Raw genomic sequence first — 24,384 nt, 5'->3', positions numbered from 1 at the left:
TTCCCACATGCCGCGGAGCAACTAAGCCCGTGTGCCACAACCACTGAGCCTGCGCTCTAGAGCCCGCAAGCCACAGCTACTGAGCCCGTGTGCCACAACTACTGAAGCCTGTGTGCCTAGAGCCCGTGCTCTGCAACGAGAAGCCACTGCAATGAGAAACTTAATTTTTTTAAAAAATAGGTAATATGGGTAATGACTCACAGAGAGAATACCAAAACATCAGGAAATATTATTATTACCTTATATCACAACTATATTATTACATCAATAACATATTGAAACTATATTATATCAAAAGAATAAGGTATCTGAGAACCAGTACTGTATGTTTAGTGGCACTTACTGCTCAATAAGTATTGTGGAAAATTTCCTAGGAGACCAGTCTCATTTGAGACTGATATAGATAAGCCATCATGTACTTACAAATTATGTTGGACCACGCTGGAGAGGAAAAACATGTAAATAAACAACATTCCACTCTGCTAAACTCTATTTCTCTCAACCACTTCAATGCCACCAGTCTCACCAAGCCAGAAATAGGGGAAGCCGTCTTTTCAGGTCCTATTTATAATTCGTCAGCACAAGTTCCACTGCCCCCTCAATAAACACTCTTGCACCTGGAATTTTCCTCTGTTCTACTTTAATTAATGATACAGGGTAAACCTTATTACATTCCGGAAAGGTCCACCTAAGAACTTTCAAACTCTGAAAATCTTATTTCTGAAACACGGTTCTTTCCTTTCTTCTACGCCTACTAAATCTACTCTTTGTCCATAGTATAACCTCTGACCTATCATCCCTAACTTTTTGTTATTCACCTCCATTCTGGTTTTATTTGTTTTTCTCCCAGCCTGAGCAATCATTTCAAATACAGCCTCACATCATCTTTTTTTTTCCAGTCAGGTTTATTTTTACAAACCTTTACTTCTGTATTAAACAGTTTTCTCCATTCTACCCTCAGACTTCTGAACCTTCCTGCACATGGTCATGTATATGCTTGCCAAGCACATACACAGTATATCAAAAGTCCTCAGAATTCTATTCTCAAGCACCGTATTTTCTTCCCTTGTATTTTCCCTGTGGAAAATTTCAATTTTCCATGGTAACCGGCAAAACTGGTACTTTGAGAAGAAAGCAGACCCAAGATCTCAAAGCTAAAAAGAAGTGATGGAGCATGGATTTAAGATTAAATGGTCTGTCTTCAGATCCTAAGCTCTTAACCACTAATTCTGTAAGATTTCATATATGTAAAATTCTAGAAAATGCAAACTAATTACAGTAACAGAAAGCAGACCGAGGGTTGCCTGGATATGAGGGAGGAAGTGGGGAGGAGAGAAGAATATCAGGGAGAGGCAGAAGAAAGGGGTTACAAAGAGGTACAAGAAAACCTTGGGGACAGGTGTTCTTTTTTTTTTTTTTTTTTTTTTGAAATTCACGTTCTTTTTTTATTATTTATTTATTTATGACTGTGTTGAGTCTTCGTTTCTGTGCGAGGGCTTTCTCTAGTTGCGGCAAGTGGGGACCACTCTTCATCGCGGTGCGCGGGCCTCTCACCATCGCGGCCTCTCTTGTTGCGGAGCACAGGCTCCAGACGCGCAGGCTCAGCAATTGTGGCTCACGGGCCCAGTTGCTCCGTGGCATGTGGGATCTTCCCAGACCAGGGCTCGAACCCGTGTCCCCTGCACCGGCAGGCAGATTCTCAACCACTGCGCCACCAGGGAAGCCCGGGACAGGTGTTCTTTATCTTGACCGTGCCATTGGTTTCAGAGGTGTATGTGCCGAAACTTACCAAACTGTACATTTTGAATATATGCAGTTTATTTGATGGCAATAAATTTGATTTTTTTAAGTAAGCAAAATTAGAAAGCATGGTATTAGAACAGGAATAAACCAACAGACGTTTGCCACAGAAATGCAAGCCCAGACACACACACTCACACCATTTAGTGACCCATACACATATAAACAGAGGTGACACTGTAATCAGTGAGGAAAGCACAGAGTATCTGATAAACTGTTTTTAGACAACTGGCTACCCATACTGGGGGAGGGGGGAAGAACCCTGACTCATATCATACACAAAAATGAATTCTAGATGAATTAAAGCTTTATATATAGAAAGCAAATCTTTAAAACTTTTAGAAAGAAAGATACTGTTTAAGTATCTTTTAAGACAGGGCAGCATGGAAGGATTTTTTTTTTTTAAAGACCCAGAAAGGATACATCGTAAAGAAGAAATACTGGTAAAGCCAACTACGTTAAAATTCAAAACTCCTACACGTCATTTACCATCTTAAAATGTTTTAGTATTTTACCTATATTTTAAGTGCCTGAAATAGTTCTTAGTACACATACTACTAAGGAAAATAGAGGCATATTTATACTAACTTTTTTTTTTAAATTTATTTTATTTTATTTATTTTTATTTTTGGCTGTGTTGGGTTTTCGCTGCTGTGCACGGGCTTTCTCTAGTTACAGCGAGCAGGGGCTACTCTTTATCGCAGTGTGTGGGCTTTTCATTGTAGTGGCTTCTCTTGTGGCAGAGCATGGGCTCCAGGCGCACGGGATTCAGCAGTTTTGGCACGCAGGCTCAGTAGCTGTGGCTCATGAGCTCTAGAGCGCAGGCTCAGCAGTTGTGGCGCACAGACTTTGTTGCTCCACGGCATGTGGGATCTTCCTGGACCAGGGATCGAACCCATGTCCCCTGTATTGGCAGGCGGATTCTTAACCACTGCGCCACCAGGGAAGTCCCTACACTAGCTTTTGAAAATGTTGACATTTTGTGAACTGGTCAAAATAAATATGATGCAATACTGAACTTCAAGTTTCAAAATGTATGACCATTTACAATCACTCCAAAAAAATTAAATACCTAGGTCTAAATCTAACAAAACATGTATAGGCTCTGTATGCTGAAAATTACAAACGGCTAATGAAAGCAACTGAAGAAGATCTAAATGAGTTCTTCCCATGAATAGTATATGAAATGGAAACTTGACATGTGTAAAGATAGCCAATCTACTTAAATTTTTCCTCAAAGATGAGGAAAAAGAAAAGATTACTCAGCAGTGACCAAAAACAAAAAAAGTGTTTTACTGACAAACAGTAGAACTACAATAAGCCAAGCCCAGCGAATCCAAAAGATGTTACATTACAAATTTCCAGTTTTGGTGCCTGAATTCAGCACTAGAGAGCTCAGAGCAAGAATTAAAATCCAATGCAGAACAAAGATGGAATACATGATCACCACTGAGTTCTCCAATGGTCCTTTCTAAAGTGCAAGGTGACAAAATTCCTTAAGTTACCCCCAGTTTTCCTTCATCTACCTATTAAAATCAGAAACACTCCACTATGCAAAGAAGGAAAAAAGGTCCAGAAGGGAAATGTCAGAACAGACTGAATATTTATTCAATAGGGAGAAAAGAACTGCCACCACAGAGCGAAGATTCTTGTGAATAGGAAATTCAACGACCAGGCTGTCGAGATGCCAGAAGAACTCACTGACCCTGATCCACCTGGCGTTTGTTGAGGCTCAGCTCCAGCCGGCCTACGTGGCTACTAGTCCCATCTGACAGCATCAGATGTGGCTCCTATTAGTGAACCCACTGCAGGGCATCCATCAGCCAGGGCGAGTCAAGAGGGAGCTCCTTGAACCCTCTGACCCGCTGCACAGTTAAAGAGGTCAAAGTCTTAGAAAGTACACATGCCAGAAATCTAAAAATAAATAAATCTCATGCCAAGTCATTTCTACCTCATTCCTACATTCTAGTTTGTATTCTGTATACTATATATTCCACTTCTAATTTGTATTCTATATATCCCAATAACCACAAGCAAAAGAACAAAGCAACTCACCTTAAAAACATTTTACCCAATACCCTTGAAATACACTATTAAATTCTTATTGCAGAAGTCAAAAGCCCAGACATTTAAACCTGTAGATAAGCTTGAACTGCCTTGTCTCTCAGTTCTTCTCAGCATTAATTTCAGAAAAATGAAAGGCTTTCCATCTGTGGGTCAGGAATCAGAATACAGCAGGAAAACGTCCCTCATCACTTCTAAGTGTTTCTCATTCTGATGGGACCAACGTCTCAGGATAATAACTGTGAGGCCTCATATTGCTGCTTCTTTACCAAAAGTACCCAGATGCCCCAGCTGCACTTTTACGTTAGATCCCTGACTCTGCTAAGCGACCCGGAAATGGGCCTGCACTAACCACTCATAAATACCCGCATGCCGATTTGAGGGAATGTCAGGTATGAGACCCACAAGAATTGGTGACTGAAAAAGGTAAAGAATGAAAACTCCTGTTATAAACATACAAACCTTTGGTGTTACTGCAGTGGGAAATGTAGGTTTTGATATTAAAAATATTTCATATCACAAATATTAGCCACAGAAACTACCCAAGCCCACAGTCTAATTACTAAGTGATCTTTTCAATTCAAATCACCTGTGTACACTTTTTCTTGATCTGCTTTTTCATGCAATGCAGAATTTAAATGGGCTAGTCTGGAGAGCTGAGATAAAAATAACCACAAAAACCACTTTGCTACTACTAGATTAATTGCTCTGAATTCTACACTGATCTTCTGGTTTGGTGTGAACTAAATTCAGAGTATAATTTTGCGTGAGGTCCGTATTTTGCAAACCACAAAAAACATATTCAGGAAAAGCCCTCACAGACTAGCAGGACACACAGTCATCACCCTAACACCATTCTTGGCAGGAGGAATAAGACCTTTTTTATTCACATCAACTGAGCTGGAGGAACAGCATCTAACCAGCTTGCCAAGCATCAAGGTCTGTGGCAAACAGGTTATGCCAACTTCAACAAAATCAGAAGGTTTTTCCTCCACAAGACTTTCTCTACCAAAGGACATGAACAGAAAAATGGCTACCTTGCTGTTTGGCCTTTTACTTCTGACCACAAAAGTATTAATTATCTCAACCCATCTTAACCTTCTTTTGTTTTACATCAATAAACAGGTTTACCTAAGAGCACATTAGCACTAGTAACTGCATGCCAGTAACAATGGCATGTTTCCTATAAGTCCTCTTTTGCAATTATATGACTCACTGCCTTTCTAACTCTCTGACCACACCTTTTCAGTTTTCTTCACTGGATCCGCTGTCATTTCCCCCTCTTTACATCTCACTCGATACAACCTTCCTCTGGAGAAACCAATTCATCCCTAAGGCTTTAGCCACTACCCCCATAATGACAGCTTCCTAATATTTATTCCTAGCCTATTCCTAGCCCCAACCAGTTCTAAAAACCTGAGATTCTAACAAAAGTTTCTGCTTTCACTGAATATATTTAGTTTAGAATGAGCTTTTTTTGTTTTAATCTTTTCTTTTAAAGGACCTTTAAAGATCACCTAATGTGGTCATACATAAATGTAAGTTAAATCTGAGTACTGTCTACTATATTATTTTCTGCATTTTTCCTGTATTTCATAAAATTTTTTTTTAATTTATGTATTTATTTATTTGGCTGTGTTGGGTCTTTGTTGTTGCGCGTGGGCTTTTTTTTAGTTGCGGCAAGCGGGGGCTACTCTTAGTTGCGGTACGCGGGCTTCTCATTGTGGTGGATTCTCTTGTTGCGGAGCACGGGCTCTAGGCGCGTGGGCTTCAGTAGTTGTGGCACATGGGCTCAGTAGCTGTGGCTCACGGGCTCTAGAGTGCAGGCTCAGTAGTTGTGGCGCACGGGCTTAGTTGCTCTGCGGCATGTGGGATCTTCCTGGACCAGGGCTCGAACCCGTGTCCCCTGCTTTGGCAGGCGGATTCTTAACCACTGCGCCACCAGGGAAGTCCCCATAAACTTTTAAAAAGGTAAATAATCTAAACTACTCCTAATTTTAAAGCTGAGGAAATCAAAGCCGAAACTAAGTGACTTGCCGAAGATCACTAAGTATAATTTCCTATCACCACATCTCCCACTGTTCCCATCTAGAAAGGAGGATGACTGAAGGGCGTTGGGTCATGAGGCTGAGAGTGTACACAAGCAGACCTTTTTAAAAGGCTATTTCAACTGCACTGAGTTCTGTCTGACATCCCAACAAAAGGTTGAAGAGCTCAGAGAAACTTGCAAAAGGCCACAGGCAGAGATGTGTCATTCAACACTGCACAGTTTATCTGTACAAAGGTGGGGAGAGGGCTACAAAGTTATCATCTAAGAAAACCAGTGGTGATATTTTAAACCCACTGATATTTAATATTCACCTCCAAATTCAGATGAGAACTTCATAATTTAAAAAATCTATTCTAGCCACATTAAACATCTATTCTAACCTTAGGAAGTTGGTATTATTATTATTCTCAGTGACAGATGAGAAAATGGAGGATTACAGAGGTAAGATAACTCATCCAAGGTCACATAACTAATAAATGTAGAAGGCTATTTCAAGCCTAGGTCTGACTCCAAAGCCCATGCTTTGACCACAGTGCTACTAAATCCAGACCACCTCTGTGAAGGTCAACCAATTAAAGGGGATGTTCATAAAACTGGAGCAATTCCATAGATACTATACACTGTACACTGCCCAACACAAAAGGACCTCATTCCATGGACCCTGAACAGGAAAAACACCAGGTCTTTTCCCACATCCCGTTTTTCCTTCAAGAATTTTAAAATTTAAAAAAAAAAAAAACAAAAAAACAAAAAACTCCTGAATCCATGTTCTTTTTCATATGTGCTTAATTTTGTGATTTGAGAGCTGGATGAAAGTCTAGGGTAGCTTCAGAGAGGAGGATGAGATCGATAAAGAGCAATTATAGGGGGCCTCCCTGGTGGCGCAGTGGTTAAGAATCCTCCTGCCAATGCAGGAGACACAGGATCGAGCCCTGGTCTGGGAAGATCCCACATGCCGCGGAGCAACTAAGCCCGTGCGCCACAACTACTGAGCCTGTGCTCTAGAGCCTGTGAGCCACAACTAATGAGCCCGCGTACCACAACTACTGAAGCCTGCAAGCCTAGAGCCTGTGCTCTGCAACAAGAGAAGCCACCGCAATGAGAAGCCTGTGCACCACAACAAAGAGTAGCCCTTGCTCGCCGCAACTAGAGAAAGCCCGCACGCAGCAACGAAGACCTAATGCAGCCAAAAATAAATAAATAAAATTATTTTTTTTAAAAAGAGCAATTATAGGAACAGAAAGATAGCAATTATAGAAATAGGTGAGAACTTTCAAAGAGCTGGTTCAAACTGTCTTTTATGGGATCCAACAGGAGAAAGCTGCTTTGGAAAAAGTGAGCCTTGTCAAGTGTCACCAGGGTAATTTAAGAAAAAATAGCAAATCCTGATAAACAGGCATATAACATTCATATAATCACCCCAAATTCAAAAGGAAGTTAGCTTTTCTACTGTTATCTTTTAGAATGAGACCCTTATATTTGAGCAGTAGTCCTAATAACTTACAGGGGTAATTGCTGAAACTCAGTTAGTCCTAAAAACAAATATAAAAACCATCCAAGAATGACCACAAATACAGTCTTTGTTCTCTATGGTACAAGAAACCAATCACAAGCCCATCTGTGTGAGACCTAGCTAATAAGAACACTATTTCAGAGGGGGGTACAAAGAGAAGGATGGGTTGCCAAGGGGAAGAAGTCATCTATTAGACTGTGACAAGCTTTTAAGTGTTTGCATTATCTTTAACCAACTGCCTGGTTCCCTGGTTCCCACACCTGCCACCTCCATCCAAAACTATCACAGCAGCACTTGGCAACAGGCTCAGCTCCAAAACACTGGCGCCCTCTTCTGACCCTTTTGTAGTACTGCATTCATGCCAGGCACTGATGTGAAAATCTCTAATAAAGCCACAAATTAATAAATTTGCAGGTAACATTTTCCAGATAATTCTGTATTTGCAATTCCCTGAATAAACCTTAATTTAGCTTGATAAAAATGTTAAATAGCAGACCTTCTACATAAAATTTATGCCAATGAAAAGAAAAGCAACAATGTTCTCTTACCGTTTTAACAGTTTACATATATTAGCTGATAGTATTACAAGAATTAGAAGGATGCCAATAACTGACAGACAAAGACCTTACTATGTGCCAGGCACTAGGAGTGAATAAATTAGTTTAATGCTAACAACCTAATGAGGCAGGAACTCCTCTTCATCTTACAGGTGTAAAACGAGGCACAATGAACTTAAGTAATGTGCCCAGGACCCTGCACCTGGTAGCAAGTGGTAAAACTGAAGTTCACACTCAGTAACTGTGACTCCAGAGCCAGAGCCTTATCTACCCCAAAATATCCCTCTGAGGTATCATGATAAAATGAAACGTGATCAAAATAGAAAACGTATAAGTTGTAAGGAAAATTATAAATACATCATCCAAATCTCTCATTTTCAACAAAATCCCTAACTGTAAAAAAATAAAATACTACATGAAACATTTTGGTCATTTTCCCATTCCTCCTCGCTTGAAGATTCTGAACTTCTGGGTCTAAGATGTTTTTATGCCTTCTTTTTACTACCCATTCCTTTCTTCATTACACTATGCCTTTATTTATCTATTATCTTGTTCTTTAAAAGAAAAGAAAAAATTAATCCATACTATACACTTTATTTTTCTTCTATACAGCAGAACTGCTTACCTATTCCCACCTAAATTCTCTATTTCATTGAGATCTTTAGAAAATATTTTCCTTAAGACAGTAAATCCAAATAGCATCATCAATTCCTTCTCATTGCAAATATGATAGATTCTCATCTGCCTGGAATTATTTAGTGTGTTCCTACCTCTAATCAAGGCTGGCAGACTAGATAATCTTCTAATATTTCTAAAAATGCTAACTTTATTTTCAAACAGGACATGAAGGCACGTGTCTAATAATCTGCAGTTCAAAACAAGATTTATCTCAAACATTTCTAGATTCCACAGTTTGCCTACTTAAAGCTATTCATAATACCAAAAATTAAGGACACTTAATAACCCAACACAGGCTGACCAAGCTCACTCCCATTCATGACTGAAAGATTTACCATGGGTGAAAACAAATGCTTTTACAACTATCGTTTCATTTCGTAACATTCGTTTAAAGTCTACTTAGAAGCACAGACTTAGTCAAAGTCTGAAGTATCAGAAACATATATTAACTGCACCGGTTTAATTTGTTAGATACAAGAACAATAGAAACAAGATGGTTATAGTTTAGTACTATAACTGACCACATCGCTAAAGAATCCATCCTAACATTATTCATAGCTCCCGTATCTCAACACAACAAGAAGTGCACAGGTAACACACAAGAATAGGTGCCAAGGAATGGGCTCCGTGCAAATCCCACACCTCCTTTTACCTCGTTCTGCAGGATGGCAGCCCTCGAGGCTCCTTAGCAGTCAAGGACTCCTTCAGCACTTCAGTGTGTTGCTTGCTGTCTGAGAACTGGTTGGTGAGTGTTTCTAGCTTTGTCTGTAGGGCTAGTAGTTCTGTGTCCTTTCTGGACAGCTCCTGCTTCACCTGACCAATCTAGAGAAGAAGAAAAAGCAGTGTAAGGAAGAAAGAAATAAAACCACCACCTCTGATCTGGATCTTTGACAGATCCACGTCAAGATATACAGCATTAACTTTATGACAGGACACAATTCATCTTTTTGCACCATCTAATCTTAGCTGACCCCCCCCCCCCACACACACACAAAAACAAAGCTTATTCAACTAATAGCAAAATTTCCAGTTTTCATTTATTGTCTCCCCTAAACTTTTGAAATCCATTGGAAAAGGAATGGAAGAAGAAAAATCCCAATTCACTTAGATGACTATGAGACAGCAGTAAGCATCTGAACACGACTAAAGCAATTTTCATCTTATTAAGTCATAAGAAACTTCAAATCATACAGCAGGATTAGTGTAGATGGAATACAGAAAGAAAAAAGAAACTTCCTACTATTGCTATTTAAACTCAAAAGCTGCACATTTATTTTTTCATTGTTTTTTTTTTTCATTCTCAAATGAAAGTGTACATAAAGTCCTTCTTAAAAAGCCACTTTAGTGTTATAAGGCATTATAAACAAGTGCTTTCTAAAAATTATACAATTTTGAGGAGTTAGGGGTACTGACCTAAAAGAAAGATTCCACCTACAAAGTTATATTACGTACAACATGTCATATCAACTAAATGGATAAAAGTATATAACCTAAATAAAGAACGCATAAAATCTCATTCTCTAAGAATCTACATGTGTAATCAAATTTGAATTACTCTGACAGAGTAATCCATACATCAACAGGTGCCACTCACTCCCCCAGAAATTTTTCTCATCTTAACTTAGAAAACATTTAACATCAAACATCTCCTTTACATTTCTACCGTGTTTCTAAGAATGTTTACTCTTTTATTCTAAATGTAAGCCAAATTAACAGAAATCATATCTGTTTTTACATTGTATCTACTGCCTAAGCAAGGTAGCTATGCACTCAAATATAGACTCTTGGAAGTATAAATTTCACAAGAAGTCAGTAATCTCAGTACCACTGATGAAACAAAAAATACTTTTTAAAAAGTTGAATGTATCTAAAGTATTTTGACTGAAATAATCTTAGGCATAAGGGACAAAGTTTTTGAGAACAATTTCCCATGAGAAAGTATGAAATAAATTTTACTGTAATTAAAATTACTTTTAAGGAGGACTAAAAATAAACTTATAATTTACTGTTCTGTTTCATCAGGAAGACAAGCATTTTTCTCATATGCATGAAATCTCTACTTACAAATAGAATATTCATTCATTCAACAAACATTTCTGTGTGCTCACTGTATGCAAAATACTCGCAGCTGCTAAGGACATCACTGGAAGATAGCTGTAAACAGCAGCTACTTCCATCCTGTAACACAGATACGTACCCAGGAGCTGCCACATACTGTAATGGTGTAGCATCTTTCATGACATCCCTTTACCAACATCCCACCCCTAACAAACAGAATGCACTAAAAACGCACTGGTGGTATGAATGAATAGTCAGGAGAAACGTTCAAAATGTTCTCACCTCATCAGCTAAAGAACTATGGCTTACAGATTACTCAAATTTCCAGCTACCTCTAGACCATGTGATCAAAAATAAATATAAAATCTCAGTTTCCTCATCATCTGCATTACTAAATAATCCTCAAATAATGCTATACTGACCATAAAGACTGAGAAAAAGAAGAAAATATCCTAAATAGAAGAGTTTAGAAGCACAAATTTTCCTTAAAAGTTAGGAGCGTAAGGCTTTTGCAGTCAATCCCATGTGAGAACGAACGAGTGTGTCTTCTTGGGTAACTACCTCTCTAAGCCTTGGTTTCCTAATCAGTAAGATGGAGAAAGCAAACCAGTGCCACTGTACTGCGTACAGATTAAACCAAAAAAATGTAGAGAATGTTTAGCCTGTTGTTCGACACAAAAAGAAATTAATAATACTAGCTGAGGAAAAAAAAGTTATAGATCAACTTCTCCTCTAGACAATACATGGTTACAACAAACCAAATTGGACCCTTTTAGGCAAAATATCTCACTTTTCTATCTATACTATAAAGTGGTCCATAAATAGCAAACACACTAAATTAGCACAAGTGGTTTTTTTTTTTTTTCTTTTAATGCTGCATTCCAGTCTTATCCTACCGTAATTTTCAGAAGCAGTTTTTTTCCTGACACTTGTGAGACAAATGTGTGCACAGCCTAGTATACGGCAGTGGAGTGCAGAGCTTACCAGCACAGGTTCTGGAACCAAATGGCTTGCGTAAAAATCAAACTCTGCCTCTTACTAACTGTGCTTCCTGAGCACCACTGTGTTACCTCAGCTTCCTTATCCATAAATTGGGTTGAGAATATACCTACTTTCGTAGGTTATAAAATGCTTATAATAAGTACTCAAGTGTTAGCTATTTTATTATAATCATTTTATCACAGTTTGAAATGGAATTTCAAGTTCTCTAGACAGATGATTGAGCTACTGAATAGATTTAGAGACTAAGTTTCATGCTACCTCTAACTGACCAGATAACTAAATAAGCTAATCACTTCTATACATCTGTTCCAAAGAAAGTAAAATTTGTTGCAAAATCACCTATCGGGGACTTAAAGATGATGTCTACATATGAAGGTAAAGCACTTCACTCAAGAAATCAGATTCAAATAAACCCTGGGTGATGGACCTAGAACATCTGCACATTCTTTGTACCTAAGAAGAGAAAGAGACCATTCACATAAATCAACAAGTTTCTGGTTAACAGGAAAGGAGTCGAGAAAAAACAGCTTTGAAGCACCATCCACACAGTGACAAAGCAACAATAAAAAACCAGGGACAGGGCTTCCAGAGCACATGAGGGCTCGCTGCACACAGGGTGGCACGTGGGTCAAACCGGTGAACAGGAGTCAGTTAAAGAGCAGAGCAGGCTGGTCAGTGCTAGTCCCGGGCCAAGCTGCCGACCACAGAGTGAAAGTGTGAGCACCCAGAGCCAGAGCAGCAGGGTCCCACTGTGGGATCACTGCACGCAAAGGGTAAATCTTTCGGCAAAGACCTCTGCCTGAAGACCAGCCGCTCTCTTTTTCAGCTCCTCCCCTTGAGCCTCTTTCGAATTTAGCTCCTCCTTCAGTTGCTCTACCTGCCACGACATTGTTATTCTTTTTCACTCATGTGTCAACTTAGGTCTTCTTATTATCTGCTTTTGAGCCAGAGCAGTAACTGGAAATAACAATAACTCATATAACACAATCAAATCTGTTCCCCTAATTTCCTCTTCAAAGGACCCTAGATGGGCTCACTATTTTCACAGGGTAATGGACTGAAATGTGCTAATCAGCAAATGGCAAGCAGAGATGATATTTTATTTTGTTCTCAAGTTAGAATGATAAATCAAAACTAACAGAAAGTTGGATATGTGAATTTTTAAGTTCTAAAAGTTACATGAAATTGGCCGTAGTCATTGATAACAGAGTCTTAAAATAACAGAGGAATATTCTACTGACTTATATGCAGGTATGGGTATCACAGAAAGAAGCCAGAAACTGTATCATTAAAGGAACAGTTTTCACTTCTGAGAAATTAGGGAACTAACACAATTGGGATATAGGGGGCAGGGGGAGGGGGAGGAACACTTATTTTCTAGCTAATATTTTATAATTGAAATTATGATCTTTAAAACACCACAGACCTGATAAACTGATAACTGTAATAAACTAAGTCCTCCAATTTGCCTAAAATAGTTTATAGGATCAAAATAAATGCCTTTGGCTCTAAAGAAGGAATACTGTGACTGAGGTTATAATACAGACTGATATGTCTCAGCGATGCCTATCCTACTATACATACACCCCAAGTGCACGTGGGAAACAATAAACCTGATACACATGGGTCCTCTCCAAGGGAGAGCGCAAAGGGCTTTCCTTTAGGGAACTGTGTTTGAAGGGAAAACACGATTTTATTTAAGCCATTTCAGGAAAAAAAAGGAGAGGTGGATTCAGTCTCTTAGGCTGAATTTGACTTCTAAATTTGTTCACAAGACATAGAGAACGCGATGTTTCATAGAGTGAGAAAAACTCATCTGGATGTAATCCTACTAATCGCCTCAGAAGTACTGGTAGACATGAAATGTTAAACTGTGATAATACACACTTAGCCTCATACAAGTAATTTTCTTTGAAGTGAAATTTGAAATAACTATACAACATCAGTAATTCTGACTTTAGTTCTGGGAAAGTTCTATCTGAAAGAATTACGGTACAAGTATTCTTCCCTGAAGCCTGATAAAACAGCGTGAGGTCCATCATCACTAAAGAAGTAGGAACATGCATCAATTTTTCAAACCCCATTTAAAAATTACGGTATCACACACCATGACCTTGTTTTTCATAAATTTAGAATGGCTCCGATAGACCTCCATTTGCCTCATTTCTTCCTCTCGTTCTTCAGTACTCAAAGCCCCGTTCGATTTCAGCATCTGAATCTCCTCTTCCAAGTCTCGGAGCCCACGCTCCATAGAGGAAATTTTTGAATCCTGAGGACAAAGGAAGATTTAGACATTAAAGTATTCGCAAAAAGTCAAGAGAGGTTGCACAAGTCTGTCTTTACAGAGGTGAAATTTAATAAGATAAACAAATATGTAGAAATATTGCAACTGGTGCCTTGCTTCTAAAATATATCCTTCATGGCCATATGGTGGAGAGGAGGAGGACTGAGATCTATAGTATGATTTTTCCTCTATCCTTTCCTCCGCACCCTTTTGATTAAAATTGAGAGTATTAACGAAAGAAGTAGAAGCAATGGAAAACTAGTTAAAGTTTCTAAGTACTTTATGGTCAACAAACTTCTAGTGAAAACATCTGTAATATTAACAGTAAAACCTTTTCTAGCTATAATATTTTATCGTTTTACTCGACCCCCCTAAAAGGCTTATTTCTGCCCCCAAAGGAGTGGGGAAAAGAGTAAGAAGGTTTCAAAGATTTACACAATAATGCGTATAACCCTTATCTACAATAATAAAGATCTGATAACGTCCCACTGCAGAAAAACAAAGGGATGAATAATTACGTTAACAGTTACACTTTATCACACAGTGGTCCCGCCTTTTCCACAGTTTTACTTTCCGTGGTTCTGCTTTCTGTGGTTTCAGTTACCTGAGGTCAACTGTGGTCAGAAAATATCAAATGGAAAATTCCAGAAGAAAACAATTCAGAAGTTTTAAACTGTGCACCGCTGTTCCAATCAACATGATGAACTCTCACACCATCCCATTCTGTCCCACCGGAACGTGAACCATCCCTTTGTCCAGTGTACCCGCGCCCGTTAGGCACTCACAGCAGCCATCTCGGTTATCAGATGGACAGTCCTGGCATCACAGTGCTTGTGTTCAAGTGACCATTTTTACGTGACAGTATTTTATTTAATACCGTCCCCAAAGCACAAGAGTAGTATGCTGGCAATTCAGATTTGACAAAGAGAAGCCGTAAGGTGTTTCTTTTAAGTGAAGAGGTGGAAGTTCTCACTAAGAGAAAAAATCATATGCTGAGGTTGCTAAGATCTACAGTCAGAACGAATCTTCCAGCAGTGAAATTGGGATGAAGGAAAAAGAAATTCGTGCCAGTTTTGCTGTTGCACCTCAAACTGCAAAAGTTACGGCTACAGTGCCTGACAAGTGCTTAGTTTAGATGAAGAAGGCATTAGATTTGTGCAGTAAGATACTGAGAGAGAGAGAGAGAGAATGAGACCTATTCACATAACTTCCATTACAGCATGCTGTTATAACTGTTCTATTTTACTATTAATTACTGTTGCTAATCCCTTACACATTGTGCCTAATTTATAAAATTAATCATAGGTATGTATAGGAAAAAACATAGTATATATAGGCTTTGGTACCATCTGTGGTTTCAGGCATGCACTGAGGGTCGGGGAACCTATCCCCTGCAGATAAGAGGAGGCTACTTACTGCATTAGTAATCTTACTTATTCGCTATACTTCACCATGCATTTCAAATATCTCATAATGAGTTCTGAAAAGAAACGGCACTGTCCTTGTAAATCAGCATCACCACGAATATCACCTCCTAGTACAACATCCGTCTATACTCATTTTCTTGGTTTTGTCTGTCACAGTATCTAGTTTATCCCCAGATTACCTTAGATGTCATCAATTACAGAAAAACTCCTACAAAGAATAGATACTTTTACATCTATAGTTGCATATGCTTATTCACCTAAGAAGTAAAGACCTTAAAGAGCATAAATTCAGTATAGCTTTATTTTATTTGGAATTTTAGAGAAAACATTCCTTTAGGAAGAAATTTTGAGACTGACTTCCTCTTTTCACTTTACCTCAAGCCTGTCTTGACTGACTTTCCTTGTTATCTGAGAGTATGCCCATAAGAGTTAAAGGATTTATCATGAGACACTTACAGCTAGCTATTTTTAGGTTCGGGGGAGAGGCGAGGGCTGTACTCCTCTGACTTGCATTGCATTACGTTTAAAAATAACACAACGAAAATTTTCTTTTACAAATCTATTCAAATGAAACTTACATTTGGTTCAAAATTAAACATATTAAATTAACACAGAGACACTCTAAACCTAAACCAGGATTTTGATTTACTCGTTTAAAGCTATCCCGGCCCATGAAGAATAAACAAATAAACGGCTTCAAATGCACTATCTGAAAAGCCCAACACAGACAGAGAGGCAGCTCTTGACCAAATCAGACACTCACTATCAAATCATGCACCATAAAATCTGCACCCAAAAGGGGACCATAACTGCAGCTCTGAAAGCCATGAGGCAGAAAAAGAACCTGCCAGGCTACTTTCTGGGATGAGGCCAGAAAATTAACGCCTGATATGTTGGACTAGTTGTAGCACCGACCAGTACTCAGGCTGGGTTTATTTGAGGACAGCCCTTTCCAAGGAGGTTTCTTACTCCTAGAACGTATAATAACTAAATAAATAAATTCTTTATCATCTTACTACTCTATACTTCCCCAGCCCTGGGTCTCCCATCATTAATCAACCAACCCCACTGAGTCCACTGAAATCCTCTTTTCCTTGTTAAATTTCCCAAATGCTCAACTTTTTTTCAAAAGTTGTCTCCCTGCTCTAAGTAAACCCAGGCTTTCCCGAAGGATATAATTTCCCCCAACGCTCTCCATTGAAGTTCACTAATCCACCAGCATCACAGAGTGGCAGGGAGAAGTGTGGGCATCCTCCAGGTTCCTCCATGCTGCTCCCATTTAAAGCTCACACTCCTCTTCACTCTCCCTCCGCACGGCTGCCATCTAGGGGCTTCCCCGTCACTCCCGCCCGCTGAAGAAGTCTTCAGCACCCGGCTGACAATAGATCTCTCCTTCAAATGCCACTCTTGCCATAATCCCAGGATTTCAATGTCCGAATTCCTTGACATCCGTAAAGCCAACGCCCTCATCCTCCGGTCCATTTTAGCTATCCAGTTTACAAGACCACATCACCCAGGCCTCTCCTCCCAGGCCTGACACACCGTCACTCACATTAACTGCTGCTCTTGTATCTCACAGAGTCCTCCACCTCCCTAACTTCTACATTTTCTCCCAACCTGTCCATCCATTCTGAGTTCTCTTCCTTCCTATCCAGGCTACATTCCTGGACTCATCATCCCAACTACTCCTTCACCTCCACCCTCAACTCACTTGCATCCCAGTAATTCTGCCATATCTACCCAGCAAAACTCTAACCCTACAGCAGTCCAGTAATTCCTCCCTGCTCCTCCACTGCTAAAGGGAAAAGAAGAAGTTAGAGAAGGGAGAAGGAAGCAGAGGGAAGAAAGTGGGAGAAAGGAGGAGGGAGAGGAGGAGGAGAGAGAAAAGAATATTACGTCACCTTGAAGACAGCTGGGCTCTTTTATTGTCCACCATCACCTCCTTTCCCATTTCCCCCAAAGACCAGTCTAGGTCTTCATGATCCTCTCAAGCTCATGCCACACTCTCAGCATCTCAGCTCTTGCATCTGCAATTTCAACATAACATCCACCTGATCCCACTGGGCCACCAGAATCTCAGTCTCTTGCTTCTTAGCAGAATGGCTGGAGGTTAACACAACTTAAAATAGATCTATTGCCAGTTAAAACCAGTACACTTCCCTGTGCCATCAAAAGGCAAGCAAAATAATTGTGAACACAGGTACACTCGTGTGTTTTTAGGTTCCAACAGGGATCAGGAAATAACATGCACAAAGAAACTTGTGGGAAATGTGAATATGTAATTACACCTTTCTAGAGGCTGTTTACAAGATTATGTTCAAGACTATGAATTGTCTTAACTATAAAGAACCCAGAATCCACTAATTTGGTATTTGTTTGGTAAACCCTTTCCCCAGTGAGAATAAAGATGTATACAACAATAAAAACAAAGTTTTAAGAGGAAATCTTCTAAATTAAGAGAACCATTCTGATAACTGTACTTGAGAAGCATCTATTTACATAAAACTATTTATATACCAAAAACTAAAGACTCTTGCCACATCAACAAATATTAAATGAAGGCACATGATGCAAAACACCGTGTCAAATTTTTTAGGGGATACAAAGAAGTTAAAAAAAGAGACAGAGAGGGCAGGAGGGGGAGAGGGAGGGGTCCCTACCTGTAAGAGTCTTCTAGCTCTTGCAAGAAGGAATATGTTGTTAATGAAAATAATAATAGCATAGCAGCTAACACTGACTGAATGTTTACTATGTGCCAGGTCCTGTTTAAAGTGTTTTACTTGTTTTAACTAATTTAAACCACAAAAGAACCCATGGGATAGGTACTATTGTTATCACCATTTATCAATAAAGAAATTAAGGTATGGAGAGGTTAGGTTACTTGTTCTATGTCATACAACTGGTTAAATAAAGCCAGGTTTTGAATCCAGGCAATTTAACACAGAAGGCAAGCGCTTAGTCACCAATCACCATAACGTTCAGCCTAAAGATTTCTAACTACTCAGTAACTTCAAGCAGAAGTTTTCAAAGTATAGTCCGTGAAAGCCTGGGGGTGCCTCCTAGCCCTTTTGAGAAGTCAAAACTATTTTCATAATAATACTATGACTTTATGTGCCTTTTCCACTGTGTTAACACGTGCACTAAAGGTATAAAGGACAGGCAAAAGCGCTCGTGCCTCTGGACAACAGCGCCAAACCGTGCTAGCCGTCAGTGTATTCTTCAGTGTCAGCACTCTCAGACAAAAAAGAAAAATAAGAAAGAACATTTTTAAAACACTGGCTCACTTAGGAATGTCCCTGGTGACTTTTCATATGCTCAGCCCTTGAGTATGTATCTCTGTACCATGCTGTGTGACGACACAGGAAGGGGCCAGGCCCGGCTGCTGCACCTGGGTGTGACGCTGCTCCCAGGACAGCTCTGGGTGCTCTGTGAGCTGCAAGCCCAATCAGGTACTTTTTTCACGGAACCCTATTCTTAACTCGAGAGAAGAACTGACACACAAACTTGGTATTTGGCGGACATTTTCTTAAAAACAAATGAAATGAGTCATTTTAAGAGAATAAGGGGCCCTGATATCAAAAGGTTTGAGAACAGCTGACTCCAAGAAATGCTGGACAAGAGGAAACGAAACTGAAGTTCTTTTAATGTGTCATTTTCATTAAGTCTTACTATTTCTTCTCAGTCTACAAAATGAGCGAACTATTATTACATACCACTTTCTTAAACTCACACATTAAAATGTGAAATGACACATAAGATTCCTTAGGAAGTTCTCACTTACCTTCATTTCGATAACAGTTTGCAGAGCTTTAGTTTTGGCAGAATCAGGGGCATTCTCAAATCTCCGATGCATCTCCTATACAAGAGAAGCAAAAAAGAGAGTAAGTGCCCTCCTTTTCACTCTCATTTTTTCAAGAGGGGAGTGGAGAGGCGAGGGAGTAGTAGTTACATGCAAAGATGACTACCCCGGCCTTGTAAGACACTCTGATCCACTTTCTGTCTTCCTGACCTTTCCCTGCGGACCAGGGAGCACACAGACTGCATTCAGGCTAAGGGGTACAGGGGGGTCCCCGTCTCTGCACACCTGGTTATACACGGTAAGTCACAGAGACCCCAGCCACCACAAGAGGTGAAGCTCCAGCACATCCCCAGGTTGTGTGTCACTCTTCCACAGGACTCCAAGACATATTATCAGAACTCCAAACAATCCAAAAAGGGGATTAGAAATAGTCCCTTTTTAAAAGGAGAAATCAGGACTTCCCTGGTGGCGCAGTGGTTAGGAATCCGCCTGCCGATGCAGGGGACATGGGTTCGAGCCCTGGTCCGGGAAGATCCCACAGGCCGCAGAGCAACTAAGCCCGTGCGCCACAACTAGTGAGCCTGCGCTCTAGAGCCCATGAGCCACAACTACTGAAGCCCGCGCGCCTAGAGCCCGTGCTCCGCAACAAGAAAGGCCACCGCAATGAGAAGCCCGCGCACTGCAACGAAGACCCAACACAGCCAAAAAGAAATAAATTTATTTAAAAAAAAAGAAAAAGGAGGAATCAAAGTAGCCACAGTCCGCACTGCACAAAACAACTGAAAGCATCTGTGTTGGCAACCTCCTTTGCATAGCATCCTCCCCCAGAGCAACAACCACCGGGCTACCTACGATGGAAATCTCTCTCCAGAGGGGCTACAATCAGATAAAAAAAGAAGGTAAGACTGCTGAACAAGTTTTCTAAACAGTCTACAGGTAGCAAACGGCAGAAAAACATGGCTATGTTTTTCAATCCAAATGTCAGTGCGTTCAGGATCAGAAAGGAAGAAAGGAGATGGCAGAATATCACAGTTAGGGTCTTCAAGGATCACCCTGAAGTTACCAGACCTCCTCAGGCTATTTTCTTGTCAGATTCTGGGAATGTCTCTGAGTCAGCCAGTACTTCCAGAGTACCCTGGTACAGCCCCTAGTGATGGCAGAGAATACAGATGGATATTTTCCATCTGAACAGTGCTGGTGAAATTCTAGCCCTGCCCTCTGCTCTGCCCATTTGACATGTATATAGATGTTTACTAGGTCACTCAAACTTATTTCATCCAAAACAAAACTCGTGATTTTCTCCTCTTTAACCTAGCCCCTCCTCTGAAGACTGATGAGTCTCGCCCATCTCCTTAAATGGCATTACCCTCCCGGTGGTTCAAGCCAAACAGCACAGTGTCTCCTTTCATTCCTCCCACATCTTCACTTCCTACCACCTTCTAGAGCAGGTCCTAATTGTTCCAGCTTCAAAAGATTTCTTGAATTTATCATTTCACTCCAGTTCCAGTCTAGTTTGAGCCTAGATTACTACAACAGCCTCGAGTTAAGTTTCCTTTCATTTCCTATGTCCATTTTAAAGAAAGCAATGGTGTACTCTAGATAAAGCATCAACAAATCACGGCAATAGTCTGTTTTCAATCCTTCAACGAGTTTCCTATTTACTTCTCACCCTCTACAAGGTCAACACAATCTGATCATAACAGATAGAAGACTAGCCCTCCTGTCATAAACTATGTTAAAATTAGACAAAAATGCATAAAGCAACTGGAAAACAAGCAGCACAGGAGTATGATCCTTGAGAGAAGAGAAACTAACAAGGTTATGGTCCGGACTTGCTATCCAATATGTGATGCAGGGAGAGGAAGACCAAACAGAAAACAGCAGTCCCGCAGAGCTCAGAAGACAGAGCAGTGGGTAAGAGTCCCAAAGACAGGAGAAATGTGCAGAGCAGAATGACACAGAGGAAGAAGCCAGCCAGAAAAGCAGCAGTGTCTGATCTGACAGGGGTCCCCTGGAGTCTTTGACCAAATACTAAGCCTGCATGTACAGGGAAAGACTCCACAGTGTCAAAGAACAACTACCAGAGAGCTATGAGTTGAGCAACTACCTGAACTCACATGGGGCTGGGAAGAATTCAAGCTCCAAAGAGCCAGAGTGGAGAGAACATCAGAGGCACTGAGCAGAGACACCAGAAAGGCCACGTCTTAGGAGTAGAGACAGTCTAGCCCTGGAGGGAAGGCTACCTAGACTAGAGCCAACAGAGTGTAAAAGCAAGTCTCGTTAAGGATCGAGTTAATCCACAATTAACCCCTGCAAGATAAAACACTTCATTAAGACAGTAAAATGCAGAACACATTAATCCAGGACAAAATCTGAACACATTAGTTCAGGCCATAATCACCTCTCACCTGCGTTAAAACAACAAACTCATCAGTTACCCCCCAGCCTCCAGTCTGTCCACACTGAATCTACTCCCTACACTGTAAACAGGTGATTAATTGGGCACACAGATATTAGGGAAATTTCCAAATGCTTTACAGTGAAACTATTACAATTTCATTTTAAACTCTAGCAAGCTTATCAGCGATATATAAGGAAAGAAATCCATTTGAATAAAAAAAAATCCTCCTCTGCTAAGGAACTAGGGTGCACTTTAAACCATTCGCAGGCATAAAGCTTTCCTGTTAAGAGCTTGTAAAACCTATCAGTCCTAACAGATCTCCATTCAAAGGCCTGCGCATTAAAGCTCATCATGAACACCTCCTGCAGTCAGTGGGCTGACCAACTCCCCTTTCCCAGAGAGCACATCGAGCCTCTGACTCCTGCACCGTTAATAAAGGGAGAGGACTCTGGGAATAAAAAAGAATGTACCATTCAGACAAGTGTAAGAAGCCGAATGTGCTAGTGCTTGCTTTATTTCGCTCTTTTTAGCCTGAAAATTTTCACTCTACACAAATTAAAGAAAGCCCAGAGATTTATACAGGTAGAATTATCTGGATCTTGTTATACTGTCAACTGTGGTACACGGTAGAAAATGTGTTCAGTTCCCCTCACTGATTTAATAAAGAATAATGACTAGAGAAAGAAAACAAACAAGTTAGGAACAAAATTTCTCCGTTGTTAGTAGTTTCTTTTTAAAAGTAAGTCAACATTTACTTACACAACTGAGAGAAAGGAGCATTTGTGACTGAAAAGTAGTACTTATGTCTGAAATTTCTTTCTTTCAAGTTTCAGGTTTTAGCCTCCAGCACCCTTGGTTCAAGGGTAGACGTCCCTTCAGCAGATTTCAATCCTCCACACAAGTTTTGGGCTTACTGGACTCCACACGGAGAAGTGAAGAAGGAACCCTCACTACTCCTCCTGTACCTCAACTCCGCCGTTGTCAGACAGCACTGCACTTTGACCCTTCACCATCTCAAGTAACAGCATGCTTCTGAGAAAACATATCTTCCTGTCAAAATGGAAATGAGGTACAAATGACACAACAACAAAAAAAAAGATGAGGAAGGATAACCTGAATCAGTAAGTTATGCGATGCAACTGTTCACACTTTCCAAAATCACTAGGAAAGGGAAAACTAACTAGGGACCTTTTTTCTTTTTTAATTCTTCCTACTCTGTGTCCAAGGTTTCTATTTTTTTTCTATATATGTTTATTTCTCTTTTCTTCCCTCTAACCTCCTCTGCTCTTACCTGACAACTGCCAAAGATACAGATGGGCATTCCTCAGACATGTTAGAGCCAAAATTCCTAGCCTAGAACCTAGTTAAAGAATAGGGCTTTTTTTTTTTTAAAACATCTTTATTGGAGTATAATTGCTTTACAATGGTGTGTTAGTTTCTGCTTTATAACAAAGTGAATCAGCTATACATATACATATATCCCCATATCTGACACCTTTTTTTTTTTTAACATCTTTATTGGAGTATAATTGCTTTACAATGGTGTTAGTTTCTGCTTTATAACAAAGTGAATCAGTTATACATATACATATGTTCCCATATCTCTTCCCTCTTGCATCTCCCTCCCTCCCACCCTCCCTATCCCACCTCTCTAGGTGGTCACAAAGCACCGAGCTGATCTCCCTGTGCTATGCGGCTGCTTCCCACTAGCTATCTATTTTACGTTTGGTAGTGTATATATGTCCATGCCACTCTCTCACTTTGTCACAGCTTACCCTTCCCCCTCCCCATATCCTCAAGTCCATTCTCTAGTAGGTCTGTGTCTTTATTCCCGTCTTGCCCCTAGGTTCTTCATGACTTTTTTTTTTTTTTCTTAGATTCCATATATATGTGTTAGCATACTGTATTTGTTTTTCTCTTTCTGACTTACTTCACTCTGTATGACAGACTCTAGGTCCATCCACCTCACTACAGATAACTCAATTTCATTTCTTTTTATGGCTGAGTAATATTCCACTGTATATATGTGCCACATCTTCTTTAGCCATTCATCTGTTGATGGACACTTAGGTTACTTCCATGTCCTGGCTATTGTAAACAGAGCTGCAATGAACATTTTGGTACATGACTCTTTTTGAATTATGGTTTCCTCAGGGTATATGCCCAGTAGTGGGATTGCTCGGTTGTATGGTAGTTCTATTTTTAGTTTTTTAAGGAACCTCCATACTGTGCTCCATAGTGGCTGTATCAATTTACATTCCCACCAACAGTGCAAGAGGGTTCCCTTTTCTCCACACCCTCTCCAGCATTTATTGTTGTAGATTTTTTGATGATGGCCATTCTGACTGGTGTGAGATGATATCTCATTGTAGTTTTGATTTGCATTTCTCTAATGATTAATGATGTTGAGCATTCTTTCATGTGTTTGTTGGCAATCTGTATATCTTCTTTGGAGAAATGTCTATTTAGGTCTTCTGCCCATTTTTGGATTGGGTGGTTTGTTTTTTTGATATTGAGCTGCATGAGCTGCTTGTAAATTCTGGAGTTTAATCCTTTGTCAGCTGCTTCATTTGCAAATATTTTCTCCCATTCTGAGGGTTGTCTTTTCATCTTGTTTATGGTTTCCTTTGCTGTGCAAAAGCTTTGAAGTTTCATTAGGTCCCATTTGTTTGTGTTTTTATTTCCATTTCTCTAGGAGGTGGGTCAAAAAGGATCTTGTTGTGATTTATGTCATAGAGTGTTCTGCCTCTG

The 24,384-nt window shown here is 40.0% G+C and overlaps 2 protein-coding genes across 5 annotated transcripts in view; one reads left to right on the top strand and one right to left on the bottom strand.

Annotated features, from left to right (window-relative positions):
- The window catches only part of LOC102998326 (ELKS/Rab6-interacting/CAST family member 1-like), a 116,534-nt gene that overhangs the window by 23,390 nt on the left and 68,760 nt on the right, over positions 1-24,384 (bottom strand). Inside the window, 3 exon segments of the mRNA XM_057539551.1 lie at positions 9,315-9,484; positions 13,830-13,991; positions 19,215-19,289. Coding sequence (XP_057395534.1) covers positions 9,315-9,484; positions 13,830-13,991; positions 19,215-19,289 — 407 coding nt within the window.
- LOC130706878 (ELKS/Rab6-interacting/CAST family member 1-like) overlaps positions 1-24,384 on the top strand; it is a 77,063-nt gene that overhangs the window by 39,133 nt on the left and 13,546 nt on the right. Inside the window, exons 2-3 of one of the 4 annotated variants that reach the window (XM_057539552.1) lie at positions 20,048-20,131; positions 22,461-22,530. The exons of 1 other annotated variant lie outside the window; for it this stretch is intronic. In XM_057539552.1, the coding sequence (XP_057395535.1) occupies positions 20,048-20,131; positions 22,461-22,473 (97 nt within the window). In that variant the 3' untranslated portion in view covers positions 22,474-22,530. Of the gene's footprint in view, positions 1-20,047; positions 20,132-22,460; positions 22,755-24,384 lie in introns of those variants that run through there. 2 more of the 4 variants (XR_009006920.1, XR_009006919.1) reach the window with 2 other exon arrangements.

Source organism: Balaenoptera acutorostrata, unplaced genomic scaffold (assembly GCF_949987535.1).
Source record: "Balaenoptera acutorostrata unplaced genomic scaffold, mBalAcu1.1 scaffold_629, whole genome shotgun sequence".
In the NCBI taxonomy this organism is placed as follows: domain Eukaryota; kingdom Metazoa; phylum Chordata; class Mammalia; order Artiodactyla; family Balaenopteridae; genus Balaenoptera; species Balaenoptera acutorostrata.
This window is presented reverse-complemented; position numbering and strand designations above follow the sequence as displayed.